General features: G+C 43.7%; 1 protein-coding gene across 5 annotated transcripts in view; it reads right to left on the minus strand.

The window, feature by feature from the left end:
* Positions 1 to 13,940, minus strand: part of VWA3A (von Willebrand factor A domain containing 3A) — a 91,749-nt gene that overhangs the window by 73,693 nt on the left and 4,116 nt on the right. For all 5 annotated transcript variants that reach the window (XM_050966708.1, XM_050966706.1, XM_050966707.1 and 2 more), the window contains exons 4-12: positions 13,740 to 13,864; positions 13,590 to 13,664; positions 11,765 to 11,819; positions 10,468 to 10,566; positions 8,857 to 8,963; positions 8,436 to 8,561; positions 5,574 to 5,682; positions 5,053 to 5,118; positions 3,928 to 4,053 (exon numbers count right to left, since the gene is read on the minus strand). In XM_050966708.1, the coding sequence (XP_050822665.1) occupies positions 3,928 to 4,053; positions 5,053 to 5,118; positions 5,574 to 5,682; positions 8,436 to 8,561; positions 8,857 to 8,963; positions 10,468 to 10,566; positions 11,765 to 11,819; positions 13,590 to 13,664; positions 13,740 to 13,864 (888 nt within the window). The remainder of the gene's footprint in view (positions 1 to 3,927; positions 4,054 to 5,052; positions 5,119 to 5,573; positions 5,683 to 8,435; positions 8,562 to 8,856; positions 8,964 to 10,467; positions 10,567 to 11,764; positions 11,820 to 13,589; positions 13,665 to 13,739; positions 13,865 to 13,940) is intronic.

The raw sequence follows: 13,940 nt of genomic DNA on the forward strand, positions 1-13,940 counted from the left end.
CAGTCCCGGCCCAGGATCACTGGATATGCCAGCCTGGGTGCGAGACCTACCACCAGCCGTCGGGTCACCCCGTCTATTGTCAGTTGGGCCCAGGCGCTGGGGTAAGGCCGTATGTCGCCGTGGATGCACTGCAGGCGAATTTCCCCCAGGCGTCCATCCGCCTGGGGACCTAAGTGGTCGCGGATTAATGTCTGTCCGCAGCCGGAGTCGAGGAGGGCCACGGCTGGGTACCCCTCAACCACCACGGGCGCCGTAATCCTGGCAGGCTGTCGGAGACGGGCCCGAGCCTCCCCGGAGCAGACTTGGCCAAAGGTGCACTCCATCTGGGGGCAGTCTCTCTGGAGATGTCCTGACTTGCCGCAAGAGAAACAAGGACCCAGGTCGGTTTGTCCCGATCAGGGCCAAATCCTTAGGGAGTCCCTAGAAGGGTTCCAGGGAATCTTCCGGGGAGCGGGAGTTGGGGCTTGGGCCGGCCTCGCAGGTGGGGCTGCAGCCCGAGTGGACGTCGCCTTCTTCTCGGGGTTGGGGTGTTCCGGACCCGATGGGGTTGTTCGGCCAGTTGGGCCCACCGGGGCTTCTGCCGCTAGGAAGTCCTCCATCAGGGTGACAGCGGCAGCCAGTGTTGCCGGTCAATGACGGAGGACGCAGGCGCTTCCTCGCGATGGAAGGATGTGAGTGAACTGTTCGAGGATCACCTGCTCTGCCAGCTCTTCCGATGTTCGGGCTGCAACCACCGCTGGCAGGTCTCCCGGAGCTCCTGGGCCACCATACGAGGCTGGTACCCGGCGGGGTACGTCAGGCCCCTGAACCGCTGTTGGAAAGTCTCCGGGCTTACGTCGCGGGAGTCCAGGATAGTGGATTTCACCTGACTATAGTCCTGGGCGACCTCGGCAGACAGGCCTCGATAGACTGCCTGACCTGTTCCTGTTAGGAATGGGGCCAGGATGGAGGCCCATTGGTCAGGGTTCCAGCCCGCGATGGTCGCCACCCGCTCGAAGGTGACCAGGAAGGCCTCGGGGTCATCGCCGGGGCCCAACTTGGTCAGTCGGATTGGTGGGCGGGGGCTCGGGCCCCCTCTCGGGGGGCCCGCTCCATGGCAAGGTGCTGGAGGCATTTCAGCTGGAACTCCTGCTGCTGCTTAACCAGATCCTGGATCAGCTGGCGCTGCTGAGTCACCAGCTGCTCGACGAGCTGCTGCTGCTGCTGGAGCTGGGGGGCCTGCTGCTCCTCTTGCCGCCGTGACTGAGCCGTTTCGGTCAGAAGAGCGACGAGTTGAGACATGTCCATCTCGGGGGAGGGGGCTCCCTCTCCCGCAGCCCCTCGTTCACCAGCGTTAAGAGTCCACGCCCACATCCTGGGCGGAACTCCTCACATCTGGTTCCACGTGTAAGCCGGCGGTGTCGGGGCTCATCCCTCTCAGGCGCGGCGGGGAGCCAGGGCGCCTCCTTACACACAGCAGTCTGGGTAGGCCTAACCCCTCAGCAGGCGTTGAGGGAATAAAGGGTCTGGAAACAAAGTATATCAGCCCAGGCCCTTGGACAGGGCGGGGCAGTAGCAGTTCAGGCTCAGGCCTTCAGCAGGCTGAGCAAACACAGTATATCATACGTCCACACAGAAGGCCTCCTCAGGCCAGGGAGAGAGGGAGTCTGCCACCCTTGGGAGGGTAGCAGGGGGAACGCAGGCCCTCCCACTCCACTGCGTTCCAACCCGGGGCCCTAGCAGCGGCAAAGGCACGTTGCTGTCAGTGGGGATCCGGGCCGAAACACACAGATATGGGTTCAGGCTCTTCAGGAGCCAAACCAGGGTCGGCTACCCCCGGGCCACTTCCGACCTCCCCCTCTCTGGGTACCTGTCTCTCGCCAGCTTCGGCTGGGGGGTCCCAGACCATGGGCTCCTCCGGGTACCAGTCGTAGCAAGGCTCAGGCTGCTCCTTGGGATACCGGTCGTAGGGAAGCTCAGGCCGCTCCTCAGGATACCGGTCGTAGGGAAGCTCAGGCCGCTCCTTGGGATACCGGGCACAAGACAGGTCAGGCCGACGTTCCTCCGGGTACCAGGTATGAGGCAAGTCCGGCCAGCGTTCCTCTGGGTAGTGAGCGCGGGGCAGGTCAGGCCAGCGCTCCTCCGGATACCGAGCGCGAGGCAGGTCAGGCCAGCGTTCCTCCGGGTAGTGAGCACAGGGTAGGCTGGGCCCGGCGGGAGCTCGGGCTCCAGCGTATGTCCTCTACGGCAGCTGGCCGCCAACTGAGTGCTTGGGCCGGGCTTTTGTACTTCCTGTCCCGCTCCGTGATTTCCGGGGGAGGGTGGGGGGTGGGGACAGGCGGCGGTGGCTCCGCCCACTGAGGCACCTGCTCTGGCTCATCCCTCTCAGGCGCGGCGGGAAGCCAGGGCGCCTCCTTACATTGCCCCTGGAAATTTCCACTACATGCATCTGACGAAGTGGGTATTCACCCACGAAAGCTCATGCTCCAAAACGTCTGTTAGTCTATAAGGTGCCACAGGACTCTTTGCTGCTTTTACAGATCCAGACTAACACGGCTACCCCTCTGATACCAGGTTACTGGGTGGCAGCTCAAGTTGGTTCTGTTTTGTATTGATGGAAAGGAACCCCTAGATATTGAACCTGGCCTTGGTTGCTTCTGGTTTTGACTGGCAGAAGGATTACATATAAATAAATTTTCAAAAAGGGATCAATATCCTAATTTTACAGAGCACACTAGAATTTATGGAGAATAGATCATGCAGATGGTTCCCTGATGAAGCTTGTCTGGCCAGCAAGTTTCTGGACTGACACTGGAACTAGTTTGTAGAAGCATGGCCTTCAAAGATACTACAGTGTGGGTTTGTTTCCACTTGGTAATTACAGAGCTGGCAGAAATATGTACCGCAGTTGCTGTGCCCTAGTGCTGTCATAACTCTTATTATGCCTATAAAATGCTCAAGTGTTATCTCCTTACAAAGGAGGGAGTTAAATTTTGTCAAAAATCCTATTCTGGGAGACGTTAAACATATCTAGAGAAAGAAATGCAAGCAGAAGCTCCTATCTGCTGGTGTTTTCCCTTGCCTTAGAGACAGGCATCTCTAGAATCCATGAGAAAGTCCTAGTGACACCTGGTGGAAGTCCTCTTTAACTGCCTCCAAATCCCCTGGAGGAGAGGACCCAATCACCTGCACAGCATTGCCCCTTTTATCTGCGAGACAGAAAAGATTACTTTTTTTTTTTTTTTAATCTTCTATGCATCTAAATTTAAAAAAAAAGAGAGAGCTGTTAAGCTCGTTTACATTAAGGTTGGTAAGCACAGATGAGTTATTAAACTGTTTCTAGGTTGTCAGGCCCCCAGCAAGTACATGATGGCTGGTGTATGTGGCAAAGAAAAAGATGTGGAATAAAAGACAACATAGCTCCTTCTACGCAAATCAAAGCCAACAGAAAGATGTGATAAAGCGGCATTTCCATCTGAATAAAGCAGTGCAGAAAATTCTTCAGGTGCTTTACAGAAGGAGAGAGAGGAACAGGAAAATATCCTTTTCCTCTTTCCCAACTTCACCAAGGGCATCGGGAGGTTGGAAATGGAAATAAAAGTTAATGAATGAGGTGAGCTTTTAGGTAGGCCAGCATTTGTTTTGGTGTCCATTATGGCCACACTCTATGTTTAAAAAAATATTTTCCCTGCTGCTCTCTTTTTTGGTAAGTATTTCAGTTTACCAAAATAATTGTACCTAGAATGAATCCATTGAGGATCCATTCAAAGCTTTCTCTTATCATTTGTTAGTATTTATCTGATCTTACGAAGTACAGCCAGTAAATAGCATTTAAATTTATCATTGTGTTCTGTTAGTATGTTTTCCCTGTTCTGATAATTAATACAGAGTTCTGCATGTCTGTGCTATACAAAGATTACCTGAAAACAAAACAAATACTGTACTTACATCTTGTACTCTACCAATAACTGAATCACCAATCCTTCCTTGGAAAGTTTCTTTGATGCTGCTGAGAACGTTCTTGGCTTTCTGGGATTCACAAAGTAGCAGATAAATATCACTACTATCGTAATTCTGTTATGCAACAAGAAGAGGGAAAAATGGTCAAAAGGAGTCTATAATTCCTATGTTGTATTCAGTGTAGTTGTAGCTGTGTCGGTCCCAAGTTTTTAGAGAGATAATATGGGTGAGGTAATATCTTTTATTGGACCAACTTCTGTTGGTGAGAGAGACAAGCTTTTGAGATGCACAGAGCTCTTCTTCAGCTCTGTGTGGCTTGAAAACTTGTCTCTCTCACTAACAGAAGTTAGTCCAATAAAAGATATTACCTCATCCACCTTGTCTCTCTATGCTTCATGGTAAAACATCAAGCAAAATGCCAGCTCTTTTGACACTGGTTTATCAGTTATTTTATGGCATTACCTTGCAGAACAGAGTAAATATAGTTGTATCTATTAAGATTGTGTACAGAACTTTCTCCCATAATATTTGAATCAGTCTTCAATGATAAAGCCTATAGTTTTCATGCTGCTTAGAAGTTAGACCAGTAAGCCTCAATGAGTGGAGTGTGCCCTCGTAGGGTGGCACAGAAGAATGTTCATGGGGCACAGCAGGGTCAGTACAATCCCCAGGGGGCAGGGAGGGAGCGCCACCCAGCCCCACTTCGCTCTTAGCTCTGCTCTGGCCCTGTCCCCAGCCTCAGTCCCCACTGCCAGGCCCCATTGCGGTCCGGCCCCAGACCCATCCCCAGCTGCAGCTCCAGCCTTGGCCCCCTTATCCCAGTCGGTGTCATTCCCCCCGCAGTCGCAGCCCTGTTCCTGGTCCCACTATATCTGCAGAAGTCTCCTGCACCCTTAGGAGAGCATTCCTGATTCTTGAAAGCATTTAGGAATATATTTAATTTTAAGCACACTCTTAAGTGCTTTCCTGAACAAAGACCTTAGTTACCAATTCTTTTTACTATAAATTGCTACAAAGATGAGAACCTATTTCACCAAGAGTGACTGCATGAAAACAAACAAAACAAACAAACAAACGGAAATTTTTTTCTGTGTACTGCTAGCCTAAACCTACCTCACTCTTTGAAGAATAGCAGTGATAACGGCCTCCAACAACTTTCGCAAGGTTCTTTAAAACAGCCTACATATATGAAGAGAAGAAAAGTTACTTAAGAGTTGGGCATCCCAATGTATAGGATTTCTTGTGCTAATTGGTTCTCTAAAATGAACAGAGTAGCACCCTTAGCTGTGTGTAGCAAGGGCTGCAAACAATTTTAAGACTGTAATCTTTTCTAGGCTGTTATACTGAGGAATAGGAAAACAACTAACATAGTTTGAAGAGATAGATAACAGGTGACAAGATTGGTCACAGACAGGCTTCACCTCTGTATTAAAATGCCATAGTTAAACTTCTTCCTTCTAAAGAGGAATATTTCACAGAACTCACTACTAGAGATTGAGGTCCCACAATATGTTTTCAAATATTTAATTTAACACTTCTGTAAATCTGTTAATGTACAAAATATCTTAACTACAGCTTAAAAGGAAACAAATGACACATCATTTTTAGGACACATACAAAGAATGATTACTTACAGGAGGAACATGACTGCTACACTCATATGTAATGGTGTGTATCAGCAGCTTTCTCCCCAAGGTACATTGCTGAATATAGTCACACAATATTTCCGAAGACTGATCAGGGCTGATGAAAAATGACACCCACAATTCCATCAACCAAAGAGTAGAAAAGGTCATGCTGATAAAACTGATGTGCATATGGTAGGGGTGGAGGAGAAATATCAAACTGCAGGAATATAGTTTAAGCATTAGCCAAAAAGGGGTACCTGCCATTTTGTAACTTTTCATACATTTGTGTATCTGCTCCTTTTTCAACAGTTCCTCTAGTGTGGTTCTACTCTGAAAAGCAAGTTCTAAAATAGTTTCATAGGATTCCATATTTGTCTGTAATGACTTCTGGATCAAATATGCTTGGTTTACAAGTTCCTGTGTGATGCTGGGCAAGCCACAAACAACAAACTTTTCACATGTATTCACTTCCGCACGTAATTAAAGGCTGTATCATAATGCATATACACAAAGGGTCCAAATTGGGCATGCCTGGGCAATGTTCATTCTGGCATTTCCTAATTTGAGAGTGCCTGACTTTGCAAACTTTTAATGTTCTTAAGCCTTAACTTTGTATTTCCTAATTTTTTGTAGTTTAATTTATTAAAGCAACTTTAACTGATTTTTTTGTCTTTGAATTTCCTTAGTTCTTTAATATAAATAAAATATTTTATATCTGTGCTATTTAATTAATAAAGCGCTTACACATAGGTTGCCTTCAGTGAGTTTACCTCAGACTACCATTTTTACTGCTAACAATCATTGTGAAGCTCCATATTTCACCACTCAATAGCATGTTGACACTGAAAGTAGTTTAATTAAACTGTATTCAAACTTAACTTTTTTTAAATGCAACTTCAATTTTACTAAAACTTCTAAATTGTACCAGAAAACTGATTAGGGACTCTCAGCTAAAATTTCTCCCTTTTTTAAAGGTAAACATTCAGAAAGCCACCCCCCACTTCCCAATTTATAAGAAGCAGATAAATAATCTACATGAAAAAGAGCTGAATTTTGCATCTTGTTTTCATATAACCCTTTCTGAGGAATGGAACAAGCAGTAAGAGAAGAAATAGTACAACTTTCCCCAGAAAGGGGAACACCAGAAGTGTATCCAAACTCAGTCTGCTTTCCTTACAACTCCTCCTGGGACTCTTCTTTGTAAGAATATTATGGGAGTCTAAGGTAAACCAGTTATCCAAGACAGTCATTGTCATGACAACCCATTAAACTGGAGTGAGAGAGTGATGCATGGCTGATGTCATAATGTTCCTGCTCAAGCACCAGCAGGGAAAAACGTGTATGTACTCTGTGTGTGTTGGGGATGGGGGAGAGGGAAGGAATCAGACTTTTCCAGTACTCCAGTTTCCTCGAATTTCCTAAAAATCATCATCATTCCATACACATATGAATTAGTGGCTGACCGTTGGTTCAAATTCTCCATAACATGTTTAGAAAAAGAGTTTTAAAAATGGCAAGACACTGAGATGCACACCCTGTAAAACAGAAAATTACACCGCAACCATAACTGTGTGTGTACTGGTGTGGTTGGGGGAGCACCCCGCTGTGGAACTTCCAGGCACGCCGAGGCAGGCTTTGGCCCACTGGCTAACTATCCCTTCAGTCCTATCTGAGGGGGAGGGTCGGGGGTGGGAGAGGTATAGCTCCAAAATGTTCTTAAACAAAAAGCAAATCCAACTCAACATTGGGCCATCCGCCATTCTTTCCATGGGGTGTCCAGGCCCTTTCCTTTGGGTTTGGTTGCCAAACAGTCTCTTACTCGTGTGTGGTTCACTCCCTAGAGTCTAACTTCTCCTCCCAGCTGCTGTTCCAATTGGCAGGCCCCGCTCTATGCAACTCTGCAGGCTAATCTCCCTTCAGGCAGAGAGCTCCATCTTCTTTCCTTGCCAGTCAGGCCTGAACTGTGCCAGGCTCCCTCCTTTTAACTCCCCTCCAGGCTTGGCACTGGCTGCAGGCATAGCAGGATGGGGCTAGCTGGGCCCACAAGTTCTCCTTAACCCCTTCTCTGCTGTTGTGAGACTACTGCAAAACCAAAATAAATCAGACCTTAGCCAAATCTGGAGACCTTTCTTTGAATCTCCTAAGTGTTGGAGGTTCAGTCAAAATGGAATTTGGATCCTGACTAACCCAAATGTCACTTTAGCAAAGCCAACAGTCTCAATGAACCTTTAAAATAAATTTAATAAGTAAATATAATGGAATTAGTCCACATTGGTTACCTATCCACTCAGAGTCCTTTATATATTATCCTTTTCTTGTATTCATTCATTTAAATTGTGCAAACTTTAAAACAGACACCACGGTCTGCGAAATTTAAGTCCAAAATTTGTGTCAGCTCAACACTGGCTGCTGGCCAAAGCATTATGGATTCTATTTTTAAACCATTCCATCAGCTCCACTGCTCATGATCACAGAAAGCAGATTAGTGTGAACACACAATGCTACTTTACAGAAGTCAATGAGTAATTCCAGAGCCATGCACATTCCCACTGAAATCCTCAGTGATGCTGATGGATTTTTATTGACATAATACTAGTGTTAGACATTCTGTTCATCAACAAGAGGACAAATTTGGAAGGGAAATCTATTTTCATATTGTTATGGAGAGGATTAGCAAGTAATAAGGGTTAAAATAGAAAAAATAGCACACGTAAATAAGGGAAGAACTGAAGAAAGGGAGATGTCAATAATATCTCTTTAAAAGATAAAAATCTAGCCTAATTTACAATTAGGTGGAAAGTATAAGTCTGAAGCATTTAATTCTGTATGCAGGTTAATGGTTATTGCCAGTTTAGATAATGGACCTACCAGCTTCCTACAATAAGAACCAATGAATTCAGTTCCCTCATTGTAAGGACCTTCTTTAAAGCTTTCAGCAAATTGCAGCCTCCACTGGGTTGCAGCTCCTGCACCCACTGTCTTGCTTCATCTAGGCTAGGAAGACAGAAAATTAAAAAAAGTTACTGTACACTTAAACAGTATATGGCCTTTTTTATCCAGCATCAAGATCACATACCCCTGGTTGATGGCTAAGATTTCCTGTGTGATTTACCTGTATGAATGAGCAGACTCACTTGCATTGCACGCACAATTCATTTCTGTATTTTTTCTGGAAAATCACTGAAGGCACAAAACTACAGCTACAATTCATTAAAAGAACAAAACTGCTCCTAATTAAAAGGAGGCAGTGTTTGAAAACCCATTGTTATAAACTAGGAAACATACTTACACGCGCACGTTGATGTTTGTTGGATTCTCCCACAGAGATGAAATCTCAGTACCAAAGGAGAGGAAATATAACTGCTTCTTATAACACAGCTGTTCGTCTATTAGACACTTAATAAAAAATGTTAATGAGTTAATATCCCTGCTATCACTGGAGTTATCACGTACAAGAAAAAAAATTGCGATTTGCTAATGTCAGTTCAGACTGTAGTATTGTGAGCTATAATAGAGGAAAACTAGGCTCAGAACTGAAGTGACACATATTTAGTTTTAGTCTGGCATACTGAGATACAGCAACTTAACCTAGTCCTTGTGCACCATGTTGACATAGTAGACCCATTCAGTCAGTTAAATGAGGAAAATACATACTGTGTTAATTTCATCAACACCCTTTAATAGGCAAGGAAAATGAGAGAGAAATGCTATTGATTCAGAAAGCACCTATTGAGCTGTGATCATATGAGCAACTGAAAAAGAATGAAGCAGCTATAATAGGTTGCCAGATAAAAGTAGCTTTCACTTCTAGGGCTATCCCTTAGTTAGGGCATTCTAGGCCTGGCAACTGGAGAGTGTAACAATTTTCTTGAAGTACCTTTAATTATGCTGCATGAATTAACAAAGAAGTAGGTGCCAATCAATTTTAAGTAACCTTCACTGGTATATGAAGAAAGATTGTACAGAGAAAACTTCAAAAACAGAAAATAGAATTGTTATTGTGACATTATAGTGTTTACCTTTAATAATTCCCACTAGAAACACTTTGTAAAAATAAAGAACAGCAGAAAAACACAATTTTGTTTCTTTTGGAAGTTGGAGAAGAGACTGTAAGTCAGCGAGGTCCTGACCCAACAAAAAGCACACTTTGCTGCATTGAAGTGCATAAGCACAACTGCATCTTATTCTTTATAGCCATAGTACTGAATGTACAACTTGGCTCTCAGGTACTATGAACTTTATTTGTATTATGTATATTACTCTAGCACAGGAGTTCTCAACCTTTTTCCTTCTGAGGCCTCCCCCCAACATGTATAAAAACTCCACAGTCCACCAGTGTCACAACAACTGTTTTTCTACATATTAAAGCCAGGGCCAGGATTAGGTGGTAGCAAGCAGGGCAACTGCCCCAGATCCGCATGCCACAGGGGTCCCCACAAAGCTAAGTTGCTCAGGCTTCAGCTTCAGCTCCAGATGGCAGGTCTAGGAGCCTTGGGCTTCAGTCCTACACTGCAAGGATTCAGCTTTCTGACCTTGGCCCCAGGAAGTCTAACACTAGCCCTGCTTGGCAGCCCCCTAGGGGCCCCCGGACCTCTGGTTGAGAACCGCTGCTGTAGGAGATGCTTTGGAAGCACATATGTCTGAGGCTGATTAATATTTGAAGTCAGGTCTTCAATTTTTATTATTGTGGCAGATGCTTAAAATTTTTGAATCTGGATATTAAACAAATAATTTACACTTTAAAAGTGATTAAGGTAAATCTATACATCTCCAGAAAATTAACGGTTCACACTTAGAGTAATATGTAAACAAGAGATTATTACACTTACTTTCTCCCCTGCACTCAGAGATTCTCATTTAACTTACTTTAAGAGTCAGAGTCTCTTTCAGAATTATTTACCAAAAGGTCTTTCTGGAACTCAAATAGTCGAGGTCCGCAACTTATATCAGATACATCAACCAGGAGTCCAACTTTGTTCCCTTTTATAAGGCCAAACACCTAAACATATGAAATGTTCATTTAAATATTTTGTGCTGATCTAACTTTAAATTTCAGTATGTACCTCTTTATGCTGCCATTTTCATTTAAAATATTACATATTTGTTGTCACTGTTACTTTTTAAGCATAAAAAAAAAGAGACAAGGACAGAGCAAAGAGAAAGAGATAGGAGTTTTGAATTCTAGCTTCTGTTCTGACTGGGCAATACTACCTCTACCCCAAGATGATATGTTTGTTACTTGAGAAAATGAAGGGATACTCATTTTAAATGGACACAAATCAGATATTAGGAATGGCAATATACAAAGACCTGTGAGAGAACACTTCAGTCTCCCTGGACACACAATAGCAAATTTAAAGGTAGCCATCCTGCAGCAAAAAAACTTCAGGACCAGATTTCAAAGAGAAACTGCTGAGCTTCAGTTCCTCTGCAAATGTGACACCATCAGCTCAGGATTAAACAGAGACTGTGAATGGCTAGCCAACGACAAAGCAGTTTCTCCTCCCTTGGTGTTCACACCTCAACTGCTAGAAGAGGGCCTCATCCTCCCTGATTGAACTAACCTTGTTATCTCTAGCCTGATTCTTGCTTGCATATTTATACCTGCCTCTGGAAATTTCCACTAGATGCATCTGACAAAGTGGGTATTCACCCACGATAGCTCATGCTCCAATATGTTTGTTAGTCTATAAGGTGCCACAGAACTCTTTGCTGCTTTTTCAGTTCCATAGTATCCCATTAGGGTGACCAAATAGCAACAATGAAAAAACTGGACAAGGGGTGGGAGGTAATAGGTGCCTATATAAGAAAAAGTCCCCCAAAACAGGACTGTCCCTTTAAAAATGGGAGATCTGGTCACCCTACCCACTCATCAGGCCAGCCAAGTGTGCTAGCTTTTTGGATACTGCCAGTGTGCAATCCCTGCTTATATAATTTTTGGAGTTAACAGTCAGAAAGTTAGGGAATATGTTTAAAAAGTAAAACAGCCATCTGAATAACGGCTCATAACGTATCTTGAATGAAACATCAGTCGAGAAGACAAAATATTGCTCCATCGTGCTCTAGTTACTCACAATATGGGAAAAATACAAAAAAGCTTTCTGGGTGGGATTCTAGACAACTATTAAAGAGTTAATTTATCCTTTAACACCGTATGCAGGTTCTCCTCTAAAAGCATATTAAAAAGTTAACATTACCTTTCTGCTGTCCTCCAACAGCCACTGAATTCGCTGGTGATAAAGTTCAATTGCTCTGACAAAATACAGTGCACACATTTCAATAATGTATTCTCTTGAATGGTACGTCAAATTAAGTTCAGATCTGTTTTTAATATAGGCCAAGTTTTCCATCAAGTGCACAACCATCTTTTACAATTATTCTATTTACAACGTTCTCAATTGTGATGCAGCACTAGTGGCTGCAGTGTTAATTATTTTAATACTTCCTCCTCTGAACTTGTTTAATTGTTTAAATATCTAATTGTCTGGAAAAAAATAAGATCAGCAGAATGCTCTTTAATTAGTTGTGTTTGGCCAAAGTGTGTGATATGTGTGTATGGATAAAGGAAAGTTCAGCCAAAAGTCAAGTCAATTCATCCTATCTATTTAGCTTATTGGCCGGAGATTTATTTAATCCAAACCGTACAAACTTATTTTTTTTTAAATGATAAAGTCTCTTGATTATGGGACAAAAGGAGCAAATTTATCAGTGTTCAAAAATGTTTTGGTGACTATTACAAATCTCTTCTTTAATTATGTAACCGAATTTAAAGGATTTATAATTGGGGTGAAACTTAGCATTTGCTGTCCCAGCCCTAGAACAAACTGTTTCAGAATTACTTTTAAATAACTTGCATTTCAACATCATGCTCATGGTTTTAGAACTGAGAAAAAGTTAAAAGAAGGGATTTTTATGAAAAAGCTCTTTACTTCTCTGGACTGCAAGCCTATTTTTAATTATTTTTTACCAGAACTTTGCAGGCAGCTCATTCACAATATACAGATAGTGAGTCCTGAAAAGGGTCATCCTGAAGAATCTGGGTCTCTGTATCTGATACATGGCAGCAGACCTAGGAACTAGCAGACAGATGTATTTATGGAAGACTGAGAGGATTATTATAATATTATTCTGCAGAACACTAAGTATATTTATCAGACCTGTTCTTTAAACGTAAATGTCCTTGATTTTGGGGGTTTGTCTCACAATTTTAGTGACTTTACTGCTGTTCTTGTTGATTATAAACTGTAAAAGAGCAGAGGTTTATGTAAAAAAAGGTCACACCTCAAACCTCAAAAAAGTTTTCTTCCTCCCTCCACAAAACACACACACTTTTTTAGCATACCAGGCCCGGGCTATACAGCCTTTCACTGTTAGGTCATCAGTCTGAAACAAATCCAGGTCAATAGCAAACAAAAGTCATTACTCAGCTGATGGATATTCAGAGACTATCTGAGATGAGTTGATGGTTAAGATCCTATTTGACAGGTATCATCACAAAAACCACCACCACCTGGGGTTCTCATGGACACCGAGCGAACCAGTATTCCCCCGAGATTGCCTTTCAGTACTGAGGTACATTAGAAAGGCAGCATGTGGGAAGCTTTCAAGTTGCTGTTTATGTTTCATTTGTTGCATCTCCAGGGTTGACCCAGCCCAACATCAGGGTATGGCTACACTCAAAACTTCAAAGCGCTGCTGCGGGAGTGCTGCCGCAGCAGCGCTCTGAAGTGTGAGTGTAGTCCCAGCGCTGCAGGTACTCCACATCCTCATGGGGTTTAGCTTGCAGCGCTGGGAGCTGCGCTCCCAGCGCTGTGGTACTGTTTATACTGACACTTTACAGCGCTGTATCTTGCAGTGCTCAGGGGTGTGTTTTTTTCACACCCCTGAGCAAGAAAGTTGCAGCGCTGTAAAGCGCCAGTGTAGCCATGGCCTCAGATATGAAAAAAACTCATTTTACAACTAAGTTTGGAGGAAGGAAATCACTCTTGTACTTTGAAACTGTAGCACATATTATATACTTACTCAGACAGCTTGGATTCAAAATTAACAACTGTCTTGGCATCAAACTCTATCTGTTCTGTGGCGTTTCTTGCATTCCTAGAACGAAGTATATATTTAACATGAATAATATAAGCAAACTGATTGATTAAGAAGGGATGGCATTGTACTCACAAAACAACATTGCCCTTCTTTAGGAGATCTTCTAATGTTAATTGCATGGATTCTAAACTGTGGTTTCTTAGCCATTCTTCTGTGGTTTGCACCTCACTGGATCGCATTTTCCTCTTTTGCACTCTCTGTAGATCAGAAGCAGGAGAAAAGTTAAAGATAATGCTAGAAAACAGCAAATCTTGTTCAAATGTAGCCAGTGCT

Source organism: Gopherus flavomarginatus, chromosome 9 (genome assembly GCF_025201925.1).
Source record: "Gopherus flavomarginatus isolate rGopFla2 chromosome 9, rGopFla2.mat.asm, whole genome shotgun sequence".
NCBI classification, from domain to species: domain Eukaryota; kingdom Metazoa; phylum Chordata; order Testudines; family Testudinidae; genus Gopherus; species Gopherus flavomarginatus.